Consider the following 21,534-nt stretch of genomic DNA (forward strand, 5'->3'; position numbering starts at 1 on the left):
GGACAGAAGAAACGGCTTAAGGACTGCCTCAAAGTGTCCCTCAAAGACTTGGACATGGCGGGACTGTCGTATGTTGAAAGGCTGGAGCGATTGGGCTTGTATACACTGGAATTTAGAAGGATGAGGGGGGATCTTATTGAAACATATAAGATAATTAGGGGATTGGACACATTAGAGGCAGATAACATGTTCCCAATGTTGGGGGAGTCCAGAACAAGGGGCCACAGTTTAAGAATAAGGGGTAGGCCATTTAGAACAGAGATGAGGAAGAACTTTTTCAGTCAGAGGGTGGTGAAGTTGTGGAATTCTCTGCCTCAGAAGGCAGTGGAGGCCAGTTCGTTGGATGCTTTCAAGAGAGAGCTGGATAGAGCTCTTAAGGATAGCGGAGTGAGGGGATATGGGGAGAAGGCAGGAACGGGGTACTGATTGAGAGTGATCAGCCATGATCGCATTGAATGGCGGTGCTGGCTCGAAGGGCTGAATGGCCTACTCCTGCACCTATTGTCTATTGTCTATTGACATCAACCTCAGCACTTGGGAGTCTCTTGCTCTGGACCGTCCAACCTGGCGTAGCAAGCTCACCACAGGAGCCCGTGCAGCAGAGAACAGACGCACTGTAGAGGCCCAGAGGAAACGCACTTTGCGCAAGGCCCGGGCCACTGACCACTTGTCACCCATCCGGGTGCCCGGGCCACCCATCCACTTGTGTCCTACGTGTGGGCGTGCCTTCCGGGCCCGGATTGGCCTCACCAGTCACTTCAGGACCCACAGTCACCAATCCTCCAACTGAAAGTGAAGTCATGGTCATCTTCGAACCCAAAGGACGAACAACAACAACATACCCAACAACGCCTTGGGAATTAGTTTATTATTGTCACGTGTACCAAGATAGTTTGTTTGCATGTTATCCAGACAAATCATACTATACGTAAGTACAATCAAGCTAATTTTGAGTACTACAGGTAGTGTAAATCAGTATATTGTGTTACAGCATTATAGCATTACACTATTGGGAATACCAGAACAAGGAAATCAGTTTACCATCAACCTCTCGTGCGCAGTAAATGCCGGTCTTCCCAACAATGTCTGCGTTCCAAAATATGAATCAACAAAAATAATGGCTTAATAAAATTCCCTTTGATTATTCATTGGGTCCAGATTCTAATTCTAGTATCATCTATCTTCCAAATAATGAACATATTAGATGAAGTTTTAATCAGATGAGAAAAATATTTTATACAATTGTATTGTGAGCTATGCAAAGAAGTTGCACTACATTGTTACCTTGCAAAAAAACACATTGGCCTCAAAGGACGTTTATCATCCTTGATATGCAAAGACAGACTTTCAGTGCTGTTGAAGGGCACAGTTATCAGCAGCAGGACAAGATTTCTTCATTGGAGGGAACTAAGGCATGTAATGCATGCCAGGACCTCTGGCGTATCATTCTGCACACCTGGTGACGGAACACTATTATGCACGGTCCACACTTTCTCTTTGGCATGTGCTGCGATGAGCATTTGCATGTTATGAGACAAATCCAGATTTTGATTGTTTTCATGTCGAGGCAAGGAAAGTTGTAATTTACTATATCTTGATATTCATAATGTACATCTTGAGTTTCTAAGGAAAATTGCTATGACCCGGAGTACCTTTGTCAGATATCTTGTAGCAAATAAGATCTTGCACAGTGTTATAAAATTATCCACAGGCTAAAAACTCAAGTGGAATTGGTAGACACTAAAAGTATCCAATCTCAATTATTCCCTAACTCAATGTGTTTGAAGATAATTCTATCCTGATGTTTTGCCCACTGTGTGTATGCAGAGCAATGATCACCCGTTCACAGTAGCTCTGTTATCTAATTTTCTCATCCACTTCCTACACACACTAGACACAATTTACAGAGGCCAATTACATATCCATGTACATATTCCAGTAAGGGCTAGCTATCGAGGTTTGGGAAGTTTCATTAGAGTAGTCTTGGTGAGTAACTGCAGTGCACTTTATTAAAATGGCACCACACACTGTAGCCAGAGATGAAGAAAATTAATGCTTGGGATGATGGATGGAAATAAGGTGTCGTGGCATCTATCTAAGCAAAATTCCAACATTCTGCCTTGTGCTGGCCGAGTAGATAGTCAAAAGGATTTGTCAACATAATAACAGGCCATTTATACCCTGTTAATTCAGTCTTCTCCCCTCTCCCATCGGATAGAAAATACAATATCTCCCAAACTATCTCATAATGGCCCTTGCATTTTTTTTTCAACTCTAAGACTATCATGCTGTAACACTATATTTTGTACTTTTATTTTTCCTTTGCACTACTTGTGCGTGACTATTTGTACTTGTATAGTAAGATTTGACTTGATAGTATGAAAACAAAGATTTTCACTGTATCACAGTACAAGTGGCTATAATGTACCAATCCCAAAGTGGTTATAGGTCCAGTGATGTAGTTCTATGGAATACATCTAACCAGGATTAGCTGTCCTAGCCTGTATGTCTACAATTTACCATGTACTTATGAGCAACTATGCTCAGTTTTCCACTTCCTATTCACCTGGATTTCAACTCGTGCCAACTTTTGTTCTTTGGAAAGTTTTTTTAATTTTGCCTTAAGCCAGTCCTTTCATAATCTTTACTGACAGATCCTATTAAAGAAAGCTGCATAGGGAATACTCAGTAAAACACAAAGTGCTGGAGGAACTTAGTGGTTGAGGCAGCATCTGGGGAGGGAATGCACAGGCCACATTTTGGGAATTCAGGAATGCTTGTGTTGGAACCAAGCAGCCTGTTGGAAATGAGTGGTAAAGGGGAGGGGGGGGGAGAAAAAAAGAAAGAAGAGGGGGAGAAAAAGAGAGAAATCTCTTTTTAGGGTGATGTATTGAGTGATATTCGGACAGAATTCCAGGAGTAAAGTATGCCACATGCAGTATCTTGCTCCATGCACACAATTCGGCATTGTGTTTGTGGGGGGGGGGGGGGGGGTCATATTCCTCAGGTGAATGATCTCTGAACTTTTAATTGATTTAATTGTTTGCCTGCATATATTTTTCTAACTGGGAGTTTCTTACACAGTTTTAATTGTTTTGTAAAACTAAGAGAAAAGCTGTTGTTAAATAAAACTAACACCAGCCCTATGGGGTAGTAGGTGCCTATCTCTCCAAATACTTTAGAGACGCGAGTCTCATTCTGAATTACGAAGATACAATTTGGTTTGTAGGATTGTTGCAATCATGCAGAAATACAAAAGTATCTCTTTTGTGTGTGCCATTAAAAGGGTTCTACTGCGTAATACAACATTTTACTTCTTGTTGTGCTTGTGTCAACACTGCATCTCTTGTTGCAGCTTATTCTTCTCCTTTTTGTTCCAGAATCTCCAGTCTTACTAAAAAAAAAAAACTATTTCTACTTCTCCTCCCTCCTACAGCTCAATCCTGGTTGTATTCTACAGTTGCTAGGGAATTGTCTTCACTTTTAATGAAAAATTTCTATTGGGAAGTTCTTGTAGCTGTTAAATTTTATTTCCCCCTTTTATATACGATGATTTTCACAATGGATAGTTATGATTGTGAAAAGTTAAGATAATCTTGCCATGCTGCAGTTATGTTGTGTGACTCAGTCTATTGTTTACTGTGACCTGACATTTTTGGGTGAATGTATAGTTGCTAAGGCTAAATGTTTTGTTTAATGTTTAAGTGCATTTGGAGCTGAATAAACACAGCTACTGCAGAATATATTCTTCTTGAATTTCTTTGCAATGGAAATGTGCTGTGGAATTTCATTTCCTATTTAAATTGTGGTAATTCATCCTTTGAATGTAATTCCCTGTAACTATCTTTTTCTCTTTATTTAGAATTTAGTTAATTAATTTGCTAGGATTATTTATCGTGTTCAAATATCTCCAATAGGAATGAATAGTTTGCATTCATGAGGATAATGGTCATTAAGACTACATGAACATATAGCAGTAATAAATTGAATTTGTTTGCAGAAAGAAGTTTTGAAATATTTTTATTAAGGTAGGTGGAAGTGCCAATGAAAAGTGATTCAAAAGATAATTGACAAGGTATGGCATTGGGTGGATGGTGGAAGAGTGGGGATGAAATACATGGAAGGACTGGGTAAAGAGAAGGATTTGAGATTTTTAAAGTGGCTGGGTGAAATGCAGAGGGTGCTGGACAATGAATTGTGGCTCTACACAATGACTGGGGTAAAAGTTGTCATCAGCAAGGATGGAAAGGGATAGGAGCTATAAATTGCACGTTATAAATATAGAAGGTAGATACAATAGTGTGGGACAGATGGGTATAAACAAATATAAAATGGATGAAGTCATAAACTGATTTGAAATTCAGCCAAATGGCGGTTGAAAGTTACAGAGCAATGACGAAAGAGAGAAACAATTGTGGTGACGAAATTGCTGTACCAGGATCCAGCACATACTCATTGGGCTGAATGGCCTCTGTGATGTAACAATTCTATGCTGAGATCTTTAATGTCAAATCATCGGTGCTGGCTCGAAGGGCCGAATGGCCTCCTCCTGCACCTATTTTCTATCAATAGAATGTTGCTATTGTTATAAGTCAATTTGTGCCTAATATTAAGACTGGACAGAATTGTTGCATGAGCAAAGTTTAACTCGTCATTAAAAATCTAGATGCAAAACTGAATTCTCCGAATGTGTGGTCATATTTCCTATTGTGCACAAAAGCAAAATACTGTCAATGCTGGATATCAAATAAAATAGAAAATGTAATGTAATGAAAACTTGCATTCAAGTTACCTTCTGTGACTAAATTGTATCTTTAATTTTTCAAGTTAATACCTTTTATTCGCATTGGAAAAGCAACGGATTTTAAGCAAGTAAAAATGGGAGGATAAATCAGAAGGGAACGTTGTTTGTAAAATAGAAGGCTTGAGAGATTAGCTGTCAAGAGGGATAATAGTGCAAAGCCAAAGGGGGTTGGAATGCTATGGTCAGCTGATTAATTTGGTTGCACTCTTGCCTGAAATTTGTGAATTCAAGTCACTGCAAAAATCTAATTTAAGACAATGCAACAGTAGTGATTTAAGTGCTAGATTTACAGGAATGTGATTTCTGTTTTCTAAATTAGATGATAAAATGCAAGCATGAAGCAAGTAATATGCATCTGCCTGCTGTGGTGGATGTTAAAGATTACGTGGCACTAATGGAAGAAGACCCATCACTCTTCCAGTGTCCTGACAACATTCCTCCCTCTACCAGTATCATGAAAACCAAGTTAACAGGTCATTGATCTTATTGTTGATGGTTCTTTTGTGCAGTGACTTCTATCCTTGCCTATATAAAAGTAACTACACTTCTTTGTAAGTAATTCATTGTGTACCGAACATTTTGAGATATTTCTGAGTGATGCGAGAAATCTAACTCCAGTAGATTTACATACATGGTCCAATCTTTGACGGCTGTACTACAAAGATTGTATATCTACTATTCTACAAGTCATTTTAGTCACTAGTCACTTTATAATGTTCGGATATAATTTGACTGTTGCTATAATATATATCAATTTGTAAATAGGTTATAATGTGTTTTCTTGGCATACCCCTTATAGACACAACCGGCAAGTCTAAAACAGTAGAATAAATAAGCTTGTCAAAAGTAGGTTGCTATATTTGCTGAATATATGGACTGAGAGTTTGTTGACTGATGGGATGGTTCATTTAGGCAGTTGTTTGGTCACTAACTTGACCCCTTTGCCTGTAAACAGGTTAAAATGGTAGGAAAATTGAGTCAGTTTTTGACTCTTGAGAAATATGCTTGCAATGCGGTCAGGTCATGTTCCCCCACAGTCCCTCAACTTGGGTATTTGTATAAGTAATTGAAGATGAGCACACTATGTGTCTGTGTGTATATACAGTTATTGAAATGAATTATAATGTTTTATAAGGTTACCAAAAAGATAACAAGGAAATTGCTATCAAGAGTAGTTCATGTGGCAGGGCGGCACGGTGGCGCAGCGGTAGAGTTGCTGCCTTACAGCGAATGCAGCGCCGGAGACTCGGGTTCGATCCTGACTACGGGCGCCATCTGTACGGAGTTTGTACGTTCTCCCCGTGACCTGCATGGGTTTTTCTCCGAGATCTTCGGTTTCCTCCCACGCTCCAAAGACGTACAGGTATGTAGGTTAATTGACTGGGTAATATGTAAAAATTATCCCTAGCGTGTGTAGGATAGTGTTAATGTGCGGGGATCGCTGGGCGGCGCGGACTCGGTGGGCCGAAGGGCCTGTTTCCACGCTGTATCTCTAAATCTAAAAAATCTAAATATGCTCTGCAATGTGATATATGACTGCTAAATATCTGTGGCATTATCTCACTATAATTTGCACTTTATAGCAAGGTTATGATGCCCAAGCAGTGTTATTGAACAGACTGAAGAATGGTCCCGAATGGAAATGTTGTCTGTTCATTTCCACCCACGGATGCTGCCTGACCCGCTGAGTTCCTCTGTCAGTTTGTTTTTTTGCTCAAGATTCCACCATCTGCCGTCTCTTGTGTCTCTAATGTTGTTGAACTATTGATTTTATTTATACGAGTGAAGGTGGGGAGATGTTTTGGAAAAATTATATCTGGAAATATTGGGATGGAATTTGATCATTCCCTACCATCACTCAGATGTGGTTTACAGTAATTGCTTTGAACCAATCAACAAAGATCACTGCAAAGATCTGATGGCAAATTTTAACAAAGTAGTCAGCAAGAACTGGAGTAAATGAGAGGTGAAGGAAGAGCAAATCAAGTTAATACGATATGAAATACTTATTGTGGGATTTATCTGAATCTTGACAATGGGTTGCAAAGCTGCAGTGAGACAGTCCTACATGTCTTAACTAAAAATCAGATGCTGTTTCTTAGTTTTGAGGTCATGAATAACATCCTCTGTGACTTTGACCATGGTGTATTATCTCTTCATGTAATTCATTGGCTATAAAACACTTTGGCCCTGATGCCGTGAAAGAATTTTTTTAAAAAGTCGTTCTTAGTTCTAACTTGACCTCTCCGCTGCCGGTCATACATTTGGCCTTACCATTATACTCTCTGGTTCTGTGTGGTACATCTCCTGGGAACTGTCCTCACAAAGTTTTATTTCAAACTGTTAAAATGCAGCAGTGTCTCTCAAGCGATATAATATCACTATAACTCATTACCACTTGCATGTAATCGATATACTTTTCTGACAAGCAAACTTTTCTTGGATGTTTTCTTGGAAGCAAACCTCTGTTTTCAGGCCCAGCAGAAATCAACATTGTCTTCCTCCTTGGGTTCTGTGGCCAAACCAGTGAGTAACTTTCAATTCCCATATGGTACACAAACCTGGTTATAATCTGAACTTGCCCAACTGAGTTGTTTCACTCACCTTGAGCAACAATTGCTCCCACGATTAATATTCTATTGTTTCAGCGCATTTGATTGTGGTCAAATATGGAGTTGTGTTTTTGGTAATTAAAAATAATACATCTTCAACCCTTTTAATTTGTTTCCCAATCGCCAACAGAGATCGTCGCAGCAATAAACTAACTTTAATGATGAGTTTTCAATCTGTTCTTTTTTCTAACTTATACTACTTCTGATATATCATTAGAGACGTACTGTTTTCCTTATTGAGAAAGGAGAGGGGAAAAAAAATCAACTACACTTTCTGCGAATGAATTGTACTGCTTCACAGATTTCAAGACTTTGAAAGCTGATTGGGCTCAGACGTGATGCTTCCATTGTCAAATATTAAACTTTCCCAAAACAAATGCTATCTGTGCTGTCTCAGCTGAAGGTTTAGTGATTGTGGAATAATCCCTTGGTAAAACTCTTAGAGAAATAGAGCCAAAGTAACTGGGCTGTGGGCAGCATTTTGTCTTTAAAGCAATTTTTACTCGTTGCTATCACTTTGTAAAATGTCTGTTAATTTAAAAATTACTGAAGTGTTAAGATTCAGTGAGTGGCGCTTACTGTTCGGATAGGAACTTTTAGTTATTGTGCTTTAGAGCAAGGTGCCACGCTTATTTACTGCTTGGAGCCTAGGCACATCCTTGAATCTAATTAGGAACACATTGAGTGTCATTGTAACTGGCAACCACTCAATATTGCCTTATCTGTGACTAACCTCTGACTCAGGCAGTGACCTCTCCCAGGTTACCCGGAGGTCGAGGGTCTTCCATTGTGCAGACAGAAGTGGATCATGTGGAGTTGATTATTTTCTGTTTTCTCTGTCTTTGCTACAATTTATCCAAGTCACTTCCATTTTCTTCCCACTTAGCTGGCTGGCATGAAAGGAAATGTCTTTGTTGGCATTTGGACGATAAGCATGCTTGATTGGTTCCACTGCAGCTTTTGGGTGGAAGGCGGGGGGGATGGGGAAAGTTTGTGAAATCCCAGAAACCTACGGACAGGGAACATCATGCTCTAGAAGGCTGCAGCTGCTCTGCTCATTGTCCCAGAGCCTGGAATAAGCAGAGAGAGAGAGCGCGACACACACAGAGTTCTCTACAGATTGGAACGATGCCATTGATCAAAGGCCTACAGACGACTGAAGAATCACATAGAAAGAAGGGAGCAATAATCTCATTCCCCCACCCCCCCGAGCTTTAAAACTTGATACAAAATTTATATGGCTAACTTTGAGGCAGAAATTTCCTGAGAAGTGTAGAAATGTGGCCAGCTGCTGATTGCAGACTTAATAGTAACACACTTGATAAGAGGCAGAACTGGAAAGTTTTCTTTTTGACCGAGATCAATGACATACATGTTTGGAAGGGATTGCAGGCAAAGCTCCAGTAGCTTGTGCAATTGTTGATCCTGCTATTACAACTGAAAGTTTTTACAGCATGGCCTAAGGTTGCCAACTGTTACTTGCATATGACTCATGTGGATGTTAAAAAGATAGCACTGTTCAACATAAAGAATTCCTCTTAATTCTATGATCCATATTCATCCCTTGGCCCATGTAATTACAGGAAATAAGCACAGGTTAAATGCCCAGTTATTCTCTTTGATGTTTGTGACATCTTGTTGCTTGAAAAATAACTACCACTTGCATAATAGTCACTGAACTAAGTAACTCATTATTTTAAAAATATATAGGATGTTTTACAATGTTATTTGAATGTGCTATATAAATTCCTTTCTCATAGGTTGTGAGCTAATAGGTTGACAGAACATTTTACAAAGATGTTTGTTGGAATGCAGACAATGAGTTGCAAACTGCTGTTTCTTTGCACAGGTTATTGTTTAGCAATTTTGTCCGCTCTGTAATTGCTCGTCTATCCACTCAGTGAATGTTACAGGAAGTCGCCAGGTTGCGGCAGCGTTCCATCCCTGAGTTCATTGCCCAAACTGTTCGTAAGTCGCAAATAAACAAAAATGGTGTGTGGGAGAGGATCACAGGAACAGCTGTGAAGGGAGTACAAGCAGCACGGGAAGAGCAGCCGCCAACCAGCCTCTGTGATTTGTGTGGCTCGGGGTGGTGGGGGTGAGAGGAGAGAAGAAAAGGCACACAGAAGAAACTTGCAACCCTGTAGGAGCCAGTAATTTCACCCCCATCTATCCAGCCACTCACTCAAACATTCACTTGTATGTATAGGGAATCCATAAGTTTGTATCCTGGGGAGAACCTGCAACTGCTAGAATGTCTTAACAACTCATTATCGAATGAAGAGCAATTTTTTAACTAGGCCGGGCTGAGCAAAAGCAATAACTCTCAAGTTCTATAATAAAATATGAAGAGAGGAGAATAGGTAATAAGTGATGCATTTGTTGCCGGTGCTGCTAAACAGTTGGCTGTGTTGCATTACATAATCTTTTAAGACATTTTCTCATATATAATCTTTAAAGCACACGCGATGAGTATGGATTTTGCAGCTTTTTAAAGTTAAAGCGAAGTCTGTATGTTTTGCTCCAAAACATTTTAAATTCAGTTTAATAAAATAAGTTCAAAAAAATAGTGAACTAATTCAAGTGTACTTGCCTTGAGCAGCCAGTGTGTGGCATCAAAAAGAAAGAATTGGAAATGGATTTTTGTGAGCTTCACATTGGTACATGTCTTAGCCTGGCTATTGTGAATGATATTGCAACGTTTGATGTATGGTACCATTTAAAAAATATACAATCCTGCAAATGTGATCCTGCAAATTTGCAGTGAAGCAGCAAGAGTGTAGGAAAAAAAACTGCAGATGCTGGTTTAAATCGAAGGTAGACACAAGATGCTGGAGTAACTCAGCGGGTCAGGCAGCATCTCTGGAGAGAATGAATGGGTGACGTTTCGGGTCGAGACCTTTCTTCAGACTGAAGAAGGGTCTCGACCCGAAACATCACCCATTCCTTCTCTCCGGAGATGCTGCCTGGCCCACTGAGTTAGTCCAGCATCTTGTGTCTACTTTCGAGAAAAAGAAGGATGCATGTGTTCATGTGCGCACACGTGTTGAAAGCTTGGAACACCGGTGCTTTTGAGTTCATATTCTGTTTGTTGTCCCATCATATTTGGGTTCTCACTACTGAAAGATGGCTCTTCCAGCAGAGACACAAGTATTTAAGCAAACACAGCACTTTGCTTCCTCTAGCTTTCCTAAAGGATGAAGGAGAAGTGAATGGAATTTTTTCCTGTGCTTAGAAGTTGATGGAAAAGTTACAAACCACATAGCATTCGAGTCATTGATCGTCTGATGGCAAAGTTGAAAAGAGTGGGGAGAGGCCCGGTAAAAAGGGGATTGTGATTACGGGTGATAAAATGAGAATGTCACAAGTTGCAAGTCCGATATGTATTTAAAATAAAAGTAAACGTTACTTAAACTAGGAAACTAATGTAGTTTCAAATAAATCATGTTTCTTTCATTTGGTTTATATTCTATCATCATTTTCCCCATACTTAAAATGTACTTTTCCCCCCATATTCTAGTAGAGAGATGATCAATAATGCTATCAGGATATTATAACCCTCATTGCATTAGGAGTAATTGAATAGAGATGTAGAACAAACATCTGGGCATATTTTTCTTTTCTCCACAGAATGCAGACTAACCACACTGCCCTTATTCATACTTCCAGTAAAAGTTTAAGGCTGTTTGGTTCTCATAACGGATTGAAACCTTAACTCGGAGACCATGCTTTCTCTAACTATGGTTATTGAGTTTATTCCCAAGAAAGTCACAAAATGCTTGAACTCAGATGGCATCTCTGGTGAGAAGGAATGGGTGACCCTCCTTCAGAGTGGAGGAGAACCTTCAAAGTAGGCATACCTTGAAGAGATTGCACAGTAGAGCAGACCAAATGTGTAGGAAGGAATTTGCAGGTGCTGGTTTACACCGAAGATAGGCACAAAATGCTGGAGTAACTCAGCGGGGCAGTTATTGATTTTTTGAGTTCAACTGAATACTGTGATCTATGATCAACTGATGTTTTTTGCTGAACAGTTTACCTGTTGTTAGTTTATTTTCTTCAAATATAAAGTGACCAAAACATTAGGCATGTGTGTGTGTCTGATCCTAGAAATGGTAAGCACTGTAATTGAACAGAAAGAATGGATTTCAAAGATTGAACAGCAATGATCTCATAACTCCCTATTTGGTGGTGAGATTTTCTTGTTTTGCATCATTTATTAAAAGTCAATTTCCTTGCAATTACATAACTGCAGTCTAATCTACAGTAGAATCACAGCTAGATAAAACCGTTGGAAATATCAGTGAAATGTCTTGGATTTCTCTTGGTTTTGTCGACACTGTTCAATGGCACTTTCCATCAAAAGAACTAAGAAATAGTTTTTCCTCCATCATTTCATCAATACTTGCAGCCCACGCATGCCCGCCCCCATTCTCCTTCCACTCGCATACACCAGGGACGATTTACAATAGCTTATCAAGCTACTCACCTGCATGTTTTTGGCATGTGGGAGAAACAGCAGAGCAGCAGGGGAAACACACTGTCACCGCACACAAACAACACCCAAAATTCGATTGGACTGGGATCTCTGGAGGTGAGGCACAGAGAAACATAGAAAAATAGGTGCAGGAGTAGGCCATTCAGCCCTTTGCGCCAGCACCGCCACTCAATATGATCATGGCTGATCATCTAAAATCAGTACCCCGTTCCTGCTTTTACCCCATATCCCTTGATTCCTTTAGCCCTAAGAGCTAAATCTAACTCCCTCTTGAAGCCATCCAGTGAATTGGCCTCCACTGCCTTCTGTGGCAGAGAATTCCACAGATTCACAACTCTCTGGGTGAAAAAGTTTTCCTCATCTCAGTTCTAAATGGCCTACCCCTTATTCTTAAACTATGGCCCCTGGTTCTGGACTTCCCCCAACATTGGAACATTTTTCCTGCATCAAGCCTGTCCAATGCTTTAAGAATTTTATATGTTTCTATAAGATCTCCTCCCATCCTGCTAAATTCCAATGAACACAAGCCCATTCGACCTATTCTTTCATCATGGGTCAGTCCCGGCATTAACCTGGTGAACCTACGCTGCACCCCCTCAATAGCAATAATGCCCTTCCTCAAATTAGGAAACCAAAATTGCACACAATACTCCAGGTGTGGTCTCACCAGGGCCCTGTACAACTGCAGTATGATCTCCTTGCTCCTAAACTTAAATCCTCTCATAACGAAGGCCTATATGCCATTAGCTTTCTTCACTGCCTGCTGTACCAGGATGCTTACTTTCAGTGACTGATGTGCAAGCACACCCAGGTCTCGTTGCACCTCCCCTTTTCCTAATCTGACACCATTCAGATAATAACTTGCCTACCTGTTCTTGCCATCAAGGTGAATAACCTCTCATTTATCCACATTATACTGCATCTGCCATTCATCTGCCCACTCATTCAACCTATCCAAGTCACCCTACAGCCTCATAGCATCCTCATCGCAGCTCATACTGCCACCCAGCTTTGCGTTATCCGCAAACTTGGAGATGTCACATTTAATTCCCTCATCTAAATCGTTAATATATATTGTAAATAACTGGGGTCCCAGCACCGAGCCTTGCGGCACCCCACTAGTCACTGCCTGCCATTCTGAAAAGGACCTGTTAATTCCTACTCTTTGCTTCCTGTCTGCCAACCAGTTCTCTATCCATGTCAATACCCTACCCCCAAAACCATGTGCTCTAATTTTGCACATTAATCTCTTGCGTGCAAAGGCTTTTTGAAAGTCCATATACACCACATACACTGGCTCTCCCTTATCCATTCTAGTTGTTACATCCTCAAACAAATTGCAGAAGATTAGTCATGCATGATTACCCCTTCCTGACTTTGACCAATCCTGTCACTGCTTTCCAAATGCGCTGCTATAACATCTTTAATAATCGACTCCAGCATCTTCCCCACTACCGATGTAAGGCTAACTGGTCTATAATTCAGTTTTCTCTCTCCATCCTTTCTTAAAGAGTGGAGTTACATTGGCTACCCTCCAGTCCACAGGAATTGACCTAGAGTCAAGAGAACATTGGAAAATGATCACCAATGCATCCACGATTTCTAATGCCACCTTCTTGAGTACTCTGGGATGCAGACCATCAGGCCCCGGGGATTTATCTGCCTTCAGTCCCAACAGTTTACATAACACCATTTTCTGACTAATGTGGATTCCTTTCAGTTATCCCTCCCACTAGATCCTCGGTCCCCTAGTATTTCTGAGAGATTATTTGTGTCTTCCTTAGTGAAGACAGAACCAAAGTACTCGTTTAACTGTTCTGCCATTTCCTTGTTTCCCATTATAAATTCACCTGTCTCTGACTGTAAGGGCTCTACTCTACATTTGTCTTCACTAATCTTTTCCTGTTTACATATCTAAAGAAGCTTTTACAGTCAGTTTTTATATTCCTCGCCAGCTTTCTTTCGTCAGCTCTTTTTTCCCCCTCTTAATTAACCCCTTTGACTTCCTGAGTTATAAATTTCTCTCAGTCCTCCTGTTTGCTGCTTCCTCTGGCCATTTTATATGCCTCTTCCTTGAATTTAATACTATCCTTGATTTCCCTCGTTAGCCACGGTTGAGCTGCCTTCCCTGTTTTATTTTTTAGCCAGTCAGGGATGAACAATTTTTGGAGTTCATCCATGCGGTCTTTAAATCTTTGCCATTGCATCTCCACCGTCAACCCTTTAAGTATAAATTGCCAGTGTTTCCTAGCTAATTCCTGTCTCATACCTTCAGTCTCCTTTCTTTACGTTCAGGACCCTAGTCTCTGAAATAACTGTATCACTCTCCATCCTAATGCAGAATTCCACCATATTATGGTCACTGTTGCCCAAGGGGATTTGTACAACAAGATCACTAACTAATTCTTTCTCATTACACAATACCCACTCTTGGATGGCCTGCCCTCTAGTCGGTTCTTCTGCATATTGGTCTAAAAAACCATCCCGTATACATTCCAGGTTATCCTCAGCACTGCTCCCAATTTGGTTGGCCCAAGCTATATGTAGATTAAAGTCACCCATGATAACTGCTGTGCCTTTGCTACACACATCCTTAATTTCCTGCTTGATGCTATCCCCAACCTCCCTACTGCCGTTTGGTGGTCTGCATACAACTCCAACAAGCGTTTTCTGCCCTAGGCTATTTCGCAGTTCTACCCACACCGATTCTACAGCATCCAAGCTAATGTCTCTCCTTGCTATTGCATTAGTCTCCTCTTTAACCAGCAAAGCCACCCCACCTCCTCTTCCTTTCTGTCTATTCTTCCTGAATATTGAATACCCCTGCATGTTTAGTTCCCAGCCTTGGTCACCCTGGATCCATGTCTCCGTAATTCCAACTATATCATATCCCGCAGCTCTGCTCTTGTTCCCCCTCCCCCCATTCGTAACAAGGACAGAATCCCCCTTGTCCTCGCCTTCCACCCCATCAGCCATCGCATACAGCATATAATCCTCCAATATTTTTGTCACCTCCAACGGGATCCTACTACTGCCCACATCTTCCCATCTCCTCCCCTTTCTGCTTTCTGCAGTCACGTTCCCTCCGAAACTCCCTGGTCAACTCATCCCTTCCCATCCCCTCCCCAGGTACTTTCCCCTGCAACCACAGGAGATGCAACACCTGCCCCTTTACCTCCCCCCTCGACTCCATCCAAGGATCCAAACAGTCTTTCCAGATGAGGCAGAGGTTCACTTGCACCTCTTCCAACCTCATCTACTGTATCCACTGTTCCAGGTGTCAACTTCTCTACATTGGCGAGACCAAGTGCAGGCTCTGCGATCGTTTCGCTGAACACCTCCACTCAGTCAGTCTTAACCTACCTGATCTTCCGGTGGCTCAGCACTTCATCTTCCTCTCCCATTCCGAATCTGACCTTTCTGTCCTGGGCCTCCTCCATTGACAGAGTGAGGCCCAGCACAAATTGGAAGAACAGCACCTCATATTTCGCTTGGGTAGTTTACATCCCAGTGGTATGAACATTGACTTCTCTAACTTCAGAGAGCCCTTGCTTTCTCTCTCCATCCCCTTCCCAGTTCTCCACTCGTCTTATTGTCTCCGACTACGTTCTATCTTTGTCCCGCCCCTTCCCTGACATCAGTCTGAAAAAGGGTCTTGACCCGAAACGTCACCCATTCCGTCTCCAGAGATGCTGCCTGACCCGCTGAGTTACTCCAGCATTTTGTGACTACCTTCGATTTAAACCAGCATCTGCAGTTCTTTCCTATATCATATTCCTTAACTACTAACTGCACATTCAATTCATCCACCTTATTACGAATGCTCCTCGCATTAAGGCACAAAGCTTTCAGGTTTGTTTTTCTTATCTCCCTTCTACCTTTTGCATCTGTCCTCCTTTTATGTCTCCTTGCATTGGTTCCCATCCCCCTGCCCTGTTCGTTTAAACATGACCTTTCTTACACTCTCTTTCCGGTTAACTGCCTGCATACGCTTCCACGTTGTTGACTCCACCCCTCCACTGTTTAGTTTAAACCCCCCCTTGGAGCACTAGCAAACCTGCCTGCCAGAATGTCGGTCCCCCTCCAATTAAGATGCAACCCATCCCTTTTGTCCAGGTCACCCCTGCCCCAGAAGAGATCCCAGTGATCTAGAAATCTAAATCCCTGCCCCCTGCACCAACTCCTCAGCCACACATTCAGATCCCCTATCTCCCTGTTCCTCCCGTCACTCGCACAAGGCAACAATACCAAACTACCACAATGCTGTGCAGCTATGTGCACTGGATAATCTATAGTGGCGGAACCACCAGTATTGACAAAAATTCTTGTCCATCTAGAGGGAATGTTGTATTCAAAGATCACATGCCCCAGAGCCTCAGCAGAAGGACATTGTTTATTTATTAAGGAAGCCAATAGAACACTCTGATACTAAATACAAGAATCCTTCATTTCAAGACAAGATAAGTTGAAACTCAGTTAGCACATTTGGCACGAGACTTGTCCAAAATAATCAGTCTCCATGACTGTTCTTTTTATTGTAAATTCTCATTTATCATGTTAGGAAAACATATAATGCTAAAACAGAAAAAGCACAAAATGCTGGAAGAACTCAGCAAGTCAGGCAGCATCTCTGGCGAACATGAATAGGTGACATTTTGGATCGGGACCTTTTTCAGACTTCAAAAGAGGCATCAGTTTGAAGAAGCGTCCTGTGACCCGAAACATCACCTAGCCATGTTTTCCAGAGATGCTGCCTGACCTGCTGAGTTACTCAGCACTTTGTGTCTTCTTTTGTAAACCACCATCTTCAGTTCCTTGTTTACACTAACCCAAAAACTGATCTGCATTTGTGTTAAGAGATAGGGGAGAACCTTGACAGAAGAATTTGCACCAGATGGAATAGACCCACTTTGGTTCCTCACTGGTTGTTTTTGTATGATTCGAGCCTCTCCAGGATGACCTAGAGATTAGAAAATGAAAGTATTAGCAACTTTTTAAATGGGAAATTAATATACTGAACATGGCCTGAGTGATTAAAAGGTTGCTTTTGTAGTGTGAATTCTTTGGGTGCAATAGATTAGGCTGATGTAATTGTATTTTTGGTGGCCTGAGGGTTCTGAGCCGTTTATTGGCAACGTGCCATGTCCACATTGAACTACTTTTTTAGATATTTTCCATTGCAAGAATCAATTCCTGATTAAAGTGGTCGCCTTTGGCTTGTTAACACCTGCATAGATTTGGGCTAAATTGCCTCAAGTTCAAGATTGGAAACATATCTATTTATCTTATTCTCTCAACCTGTGTGAACTTGTTCCAGTATTAGATTGCTTTAGTGTACAGGTAATGCATATTTCAGTATTAGATTGCTTTAGTGTACAGGTAATGCATATTTCATGATAAAGGGGAGAAAACACATTTATTTTGATTAGAGACCAAGTTAACTGCTCATTGTTGACCAAGCTTGGATACTTTTGTTCAGTTGAACAGTTGAAGCAGTGATAATATTCAGTGTTAAACCTATTAGATCATTGCTCAGGAGTATGATCTTCATTACTCAGGAGTATGATCTTCATTACATCTTTAAGCCGGAACAAAAAAATGGACTTATTGCAGTTTAAAGTACTTGTAGTTCCAGGATGTCAAAACTAGATATAAGATGCACCCTTTTTTCAAATTGGTGTCAAAGTGCTAGACACTTGTAGAAGTCTGCATTGCCAGAGAAAGAGAATGTAAATAAATAAGTGGAGAAGACCTTAAGCTCCAAGCCTGTCCCGCATTTCACTAGAATTGTGGTCTATGTAAATGGCCTCAATTCTACTTTTATGCCTGATTCCCACAAACCTTTATTACAAAAGAAAATCTATTTCAGCCTTGAATGTACCTCATGGCTTGATTCATAACTCTTCTCTGTAACAAATTCCAAACATGTAACATCCCTCAGAGAAGAAATAATTTCTCCCCTAAACGGCCTTCCTCAAATCTTGACACCCTTGCTCTTGATTCTAAACTGCCTCACCCAGTCAAAATATTCTCGCACCATCAAGGCTCCTCAGAAACGTGCAAATCTCTATCAGATCTGCTGTGTTCTAAACTGAAATGTGCAAGCCCAATTTTTCACCTTTTGCTTATAGGACTGCCCCTTGAACACAGTATCTTTTTATCTGATCATTCATAATCGCCACTTGTGTTTTGAATACTCATGAGGCTAACACGTCTGTAGTTTCCTTAAATTTATTATCACATGCCGAATACGGTGAGGTACAGGTAGAGTGAAATTCTTGCTTGCACACAGACACATTCAAAGTTCCTGAACCTAGTGGCATAGGACTTAAGGCTTCTGTACCTCTTGCCCAATGGTCAAATCTGTCTCTCTGTCTTTCTTTATTTAATAGTGAAGCTATATTTGCTAACCTGCAATCTGGAAAAATATATTTCCTTTCGTACACCAAGATTCAGATTATCAGACCCTGGGGAATTATGGGCTCTCAATACAGTTAATTTTTCCAACCCTATGTTGTTCACTAATATTAATTTCCTTTCATTCGCTGCCTTCGCGAGAATCTTTGCCCGCTAACATTTTCGATAAATATTTGTGTTCCTCTTATTTAAAAACAAGATCCAAATACTTGAGTAATTGCCCTGCTGTTTTCCTTTTCTAAATGCAGCAGTCCAACCTACACGCTCCTTCACTTTTTAATTTTGTACAAGTACTCATATAAAAAATAGAAAATGCTGGGTGCATTCAGCAGGTCGGGCAGCATCTGTGGAGGGGAGAAATTATTAACGTTTTGGGTCCATGACACTTTTGGCAGAGGTTTAGTGTCAGACTCTTTGTTTTCTTAACCAATGCATTTGACAAACTAAGTAGCCTGTCTTGAGTATTGGAAACATGTTAGCTTTCATCAAAGAAGTACAATCTTATTTAATTCCTTTTTGAATCAACACTTTTTTAATTAGTGATGGTCGTATTACTTATATTTTTTATGTTTGGCAAGAATATATAATTTCTGTAGTTTCTATATCCTTTTCTTAAGCATTAACCATTGCCATGTCATTGTTTTAAAAAATATATCTGCTGAGGATTATAATTTTAACTGAAAGATTTTGAATTGGCTTGTACCACTTGTGAGAATTACGCAGAGCTATCTGTTTTCTTCCGACAATTAACATTGCTTTTTTCTCCCCGACAGATTGTGCAGGCGTCCTTGCCTTGCTGCGGAACCTTACAGCCTTGCTTTCCTGACAACGTGCAATGGATCCAGAGACGGGCCTTCTGCATCCGCTGTTCTGTGTAGGACTGACTATTCTTTTCTCGTGTATCAGGGCAGGTAAGTCACACAACCAGATGTGTCGTTTGCTCAGTTTAAAATATTAATATTTGTGTATGAACTTTATTTCTCACTCTTCCACACTGATAGAAGAAAGATCTGAGTCAAGTACAGTTGTTTATCTTTCTCTCTTGTCCTTTCTATTGTAATTTCATCAGTTCTCGAATTGTGGTTTCCAGTTCCTAAACTAAGTTAAGAAATTAAGTTTGCAGTGTTCGCATTCGAGTATTTAACTGGCTAATCTGACATTTACACTTAAGTGAATGGTTACCTGTTTACAAAATCATTGCACTCTTTATGTATAAAAGTATGTAAAAAAAAAAGAAATTATTTCCAGAATAACATTGAAAATGTATCTGAATGATAGTAAGCTCACTACCCAGTAAACAAACTTCACAGTGCCCAACTTATGGGCTACATACACATAGCCCCAAGCTCTGGCAGTCTTGTGTAGGCAACACTGTCCTATTTGGACATGTACATGTTATTCACAGAAAAATCTGGAAATGTTTATAAATTACTCAAATGTACGCAACATGGAGGCCATTTTGCCCCCTGTAACCGTTCCTCACTCACATGTCCCCTGATTCTCCTGCCCATTCATCTTTTTCACTCGTGGCAATTTTTACAGTGGCCATTTACCGTAAACGCACACCTTTGGGATGTGAGAGGAAACAAGGGTACCTGTCACATAGTCACATAAACAGCCTGTGGTCAGGATTGAGCCTGGATCACTGGAGCTGAACCACTGTACCGCCTTGATCTGGCTGCATTTATAAAAATGCAAGACTCGTTAATTATTTTTAAATCTGTTTTCATCCATCCTTTCAGTTTTTTGCTCCCATTTCTTATTCAATAACTTGTCCAATCTTAACAATGTTATGCGTGTTGGTTTGGAAATGGGGAATGACTCTGAATTCAAAATACCAATGTTTGTTCGATTTCTGTGATAATGGAAGTCAAATAATCTTTGTGTGATTTCAGGAATCTCTACCAATCCCTATGAAAATGTGTTTCACTGTATCTTAATTGGTACACATGACAAGAAACAGACCTTGAAATCTTGAATCACAAAGATAATTGATAGCTTCTTGTGTGGTCAAGCAGACCCCAGATGCAATCCCGCTTAGTTTTAGTTGATCTCAGTTCCAGTTGGAATATGTACTAGAATTGATCTTGAGGCCCGAATTTGAGGTGTTTATCATGTTAATAATGATTCTTCTAGTCATTCCAAATGATGAAAAATTGCACCAGATCAGCAGAACTGTTGACGTCAGAAGATGGGGCAGTTTCTAACCAATCATTCTCATTTTTCCTTCATAGACATGGCTCCACACTTCTCAGCAGAGCCCCGCTCCGCGATACAGAAACTAGGTGGACGGGTTCAGCTTCGCTGTGCTGCAGAACCTGCCCGGACTTTCATTACGTGGCACTTCAATGGACAGAAATTAACAGATAGCGGCCAAAATGGAATAGAGATCCGATCTGGATCATTGATTGTTTCCAGCTTGCAGATGTCCCATGTTGGGAGGTACCAGTGTGTGGCAAGCAGTTCTTTTGGTGTTATAGTGAGCAGCCCTTCTTTCATTACCATTGCAAGTAAGTATTTCACTTTAACTCCGAGACACTTTGAGCCTTTCTTTGACACCAGGTTGTTGGGGGGTTTTTATTGGCTGACGTTCTTGATCTTTTTGGTCGGTTGTGCTTCAACATTCATAACTTGGGTATTAAGCGGAAAATCATCTGAGGGAAATCAGTAGTGTTTTCTTTAGATTTGCCGAGTGCCAAACCACTCATCTACCTTTATTGGGACGATAAATTGGAGAAGATGTAGAAACAAACAATTTTATTTTGTGGCATATTTGATATATTAAGATTTAATATTGTTACATTTATTAGGGAAGAAATAAAATGTTAAAACTTCAGCGACTTGCTGGCCGTCTCCTCGAAAGCCTTAATGGGCAGTACACCTTGTTAACTGAACTAGCCCAGACTTGGAGACAGAAGTCAGTGAGAACAGAAGTCAGTTATAATTAATAAAGCAGGGCGGACTGCTCAAAGTAAGCTGGTGAAGAAAGAACTAACTTGGAAAATGACCTGTTGCACAGACTATTGAAGCAAACATTCTCTATCCAAAACAGGATGGGAGAACAAGGCTCTGTCTGCATATTCAGCCTTCTGGAAACATGCTTCATTGATGTATTAAAATAGTAATGGGCCTAGTTTTCCCTGAATGCTTCTTAACCAGACCGCACAAGCAGACTGCATAACAGCACCTACAGTCAATGTGAA

At 40.6% G+C, this 21,534-nt stretch overlaps 1 protein-coding gene across 5 annotated transcripts in view; it reads left to right on the forward strand.

Moving 5' to 3' along the window:
- Nucleotides 1-21,534, forward strand: part of cdon (cell adhesion associated, oncogene regulated) — a 151,421-nt gene that overhangs the window by 76,766 nt on the left and 53,121 nt on the right. For 4 of the 5 annotated variants that reach the window (XM_078426989.1, XM_078426990.1, XM_078426988.1 and 1 more), the window contains exons 2-3: nt 19,105-19,242; nt 20,566-20,841. In XM_078426989.1, coding sequence (XP_078283115.1) covers nt 19,167-19,242; nt 20,566-20,841 — 352 coding nt within the window. In that variant the 5' untranslated portion in view covers nt 19,105-19,166. Of the gene's footprint in view, nt 1-5,179; nt 5,278-19,104; nt 19,243-20,565; nt 20,842-21,534 lie in introns of those variants that run through there. The other variant, XM_078426991.1, reaches the window with a different exon arrangement.

The sequence above is a fragment of the Rhinoraja longicauda genome, chromosome 32, assembly GCF_053455715.1.
Source record: "Rhinoraja longicauda isolate Sanriku21f chromosome 32, sRhiLon1.1, whole genome shotgun sequence".
In the NCBI taxonomy this organism is placed as follows: Eukaryota; Metazoa; Chordata; class Chondrichthyes; order Rajiformes; family Arhynchobatidae; genus Rhinoraja; species Rhinoraja longicauda.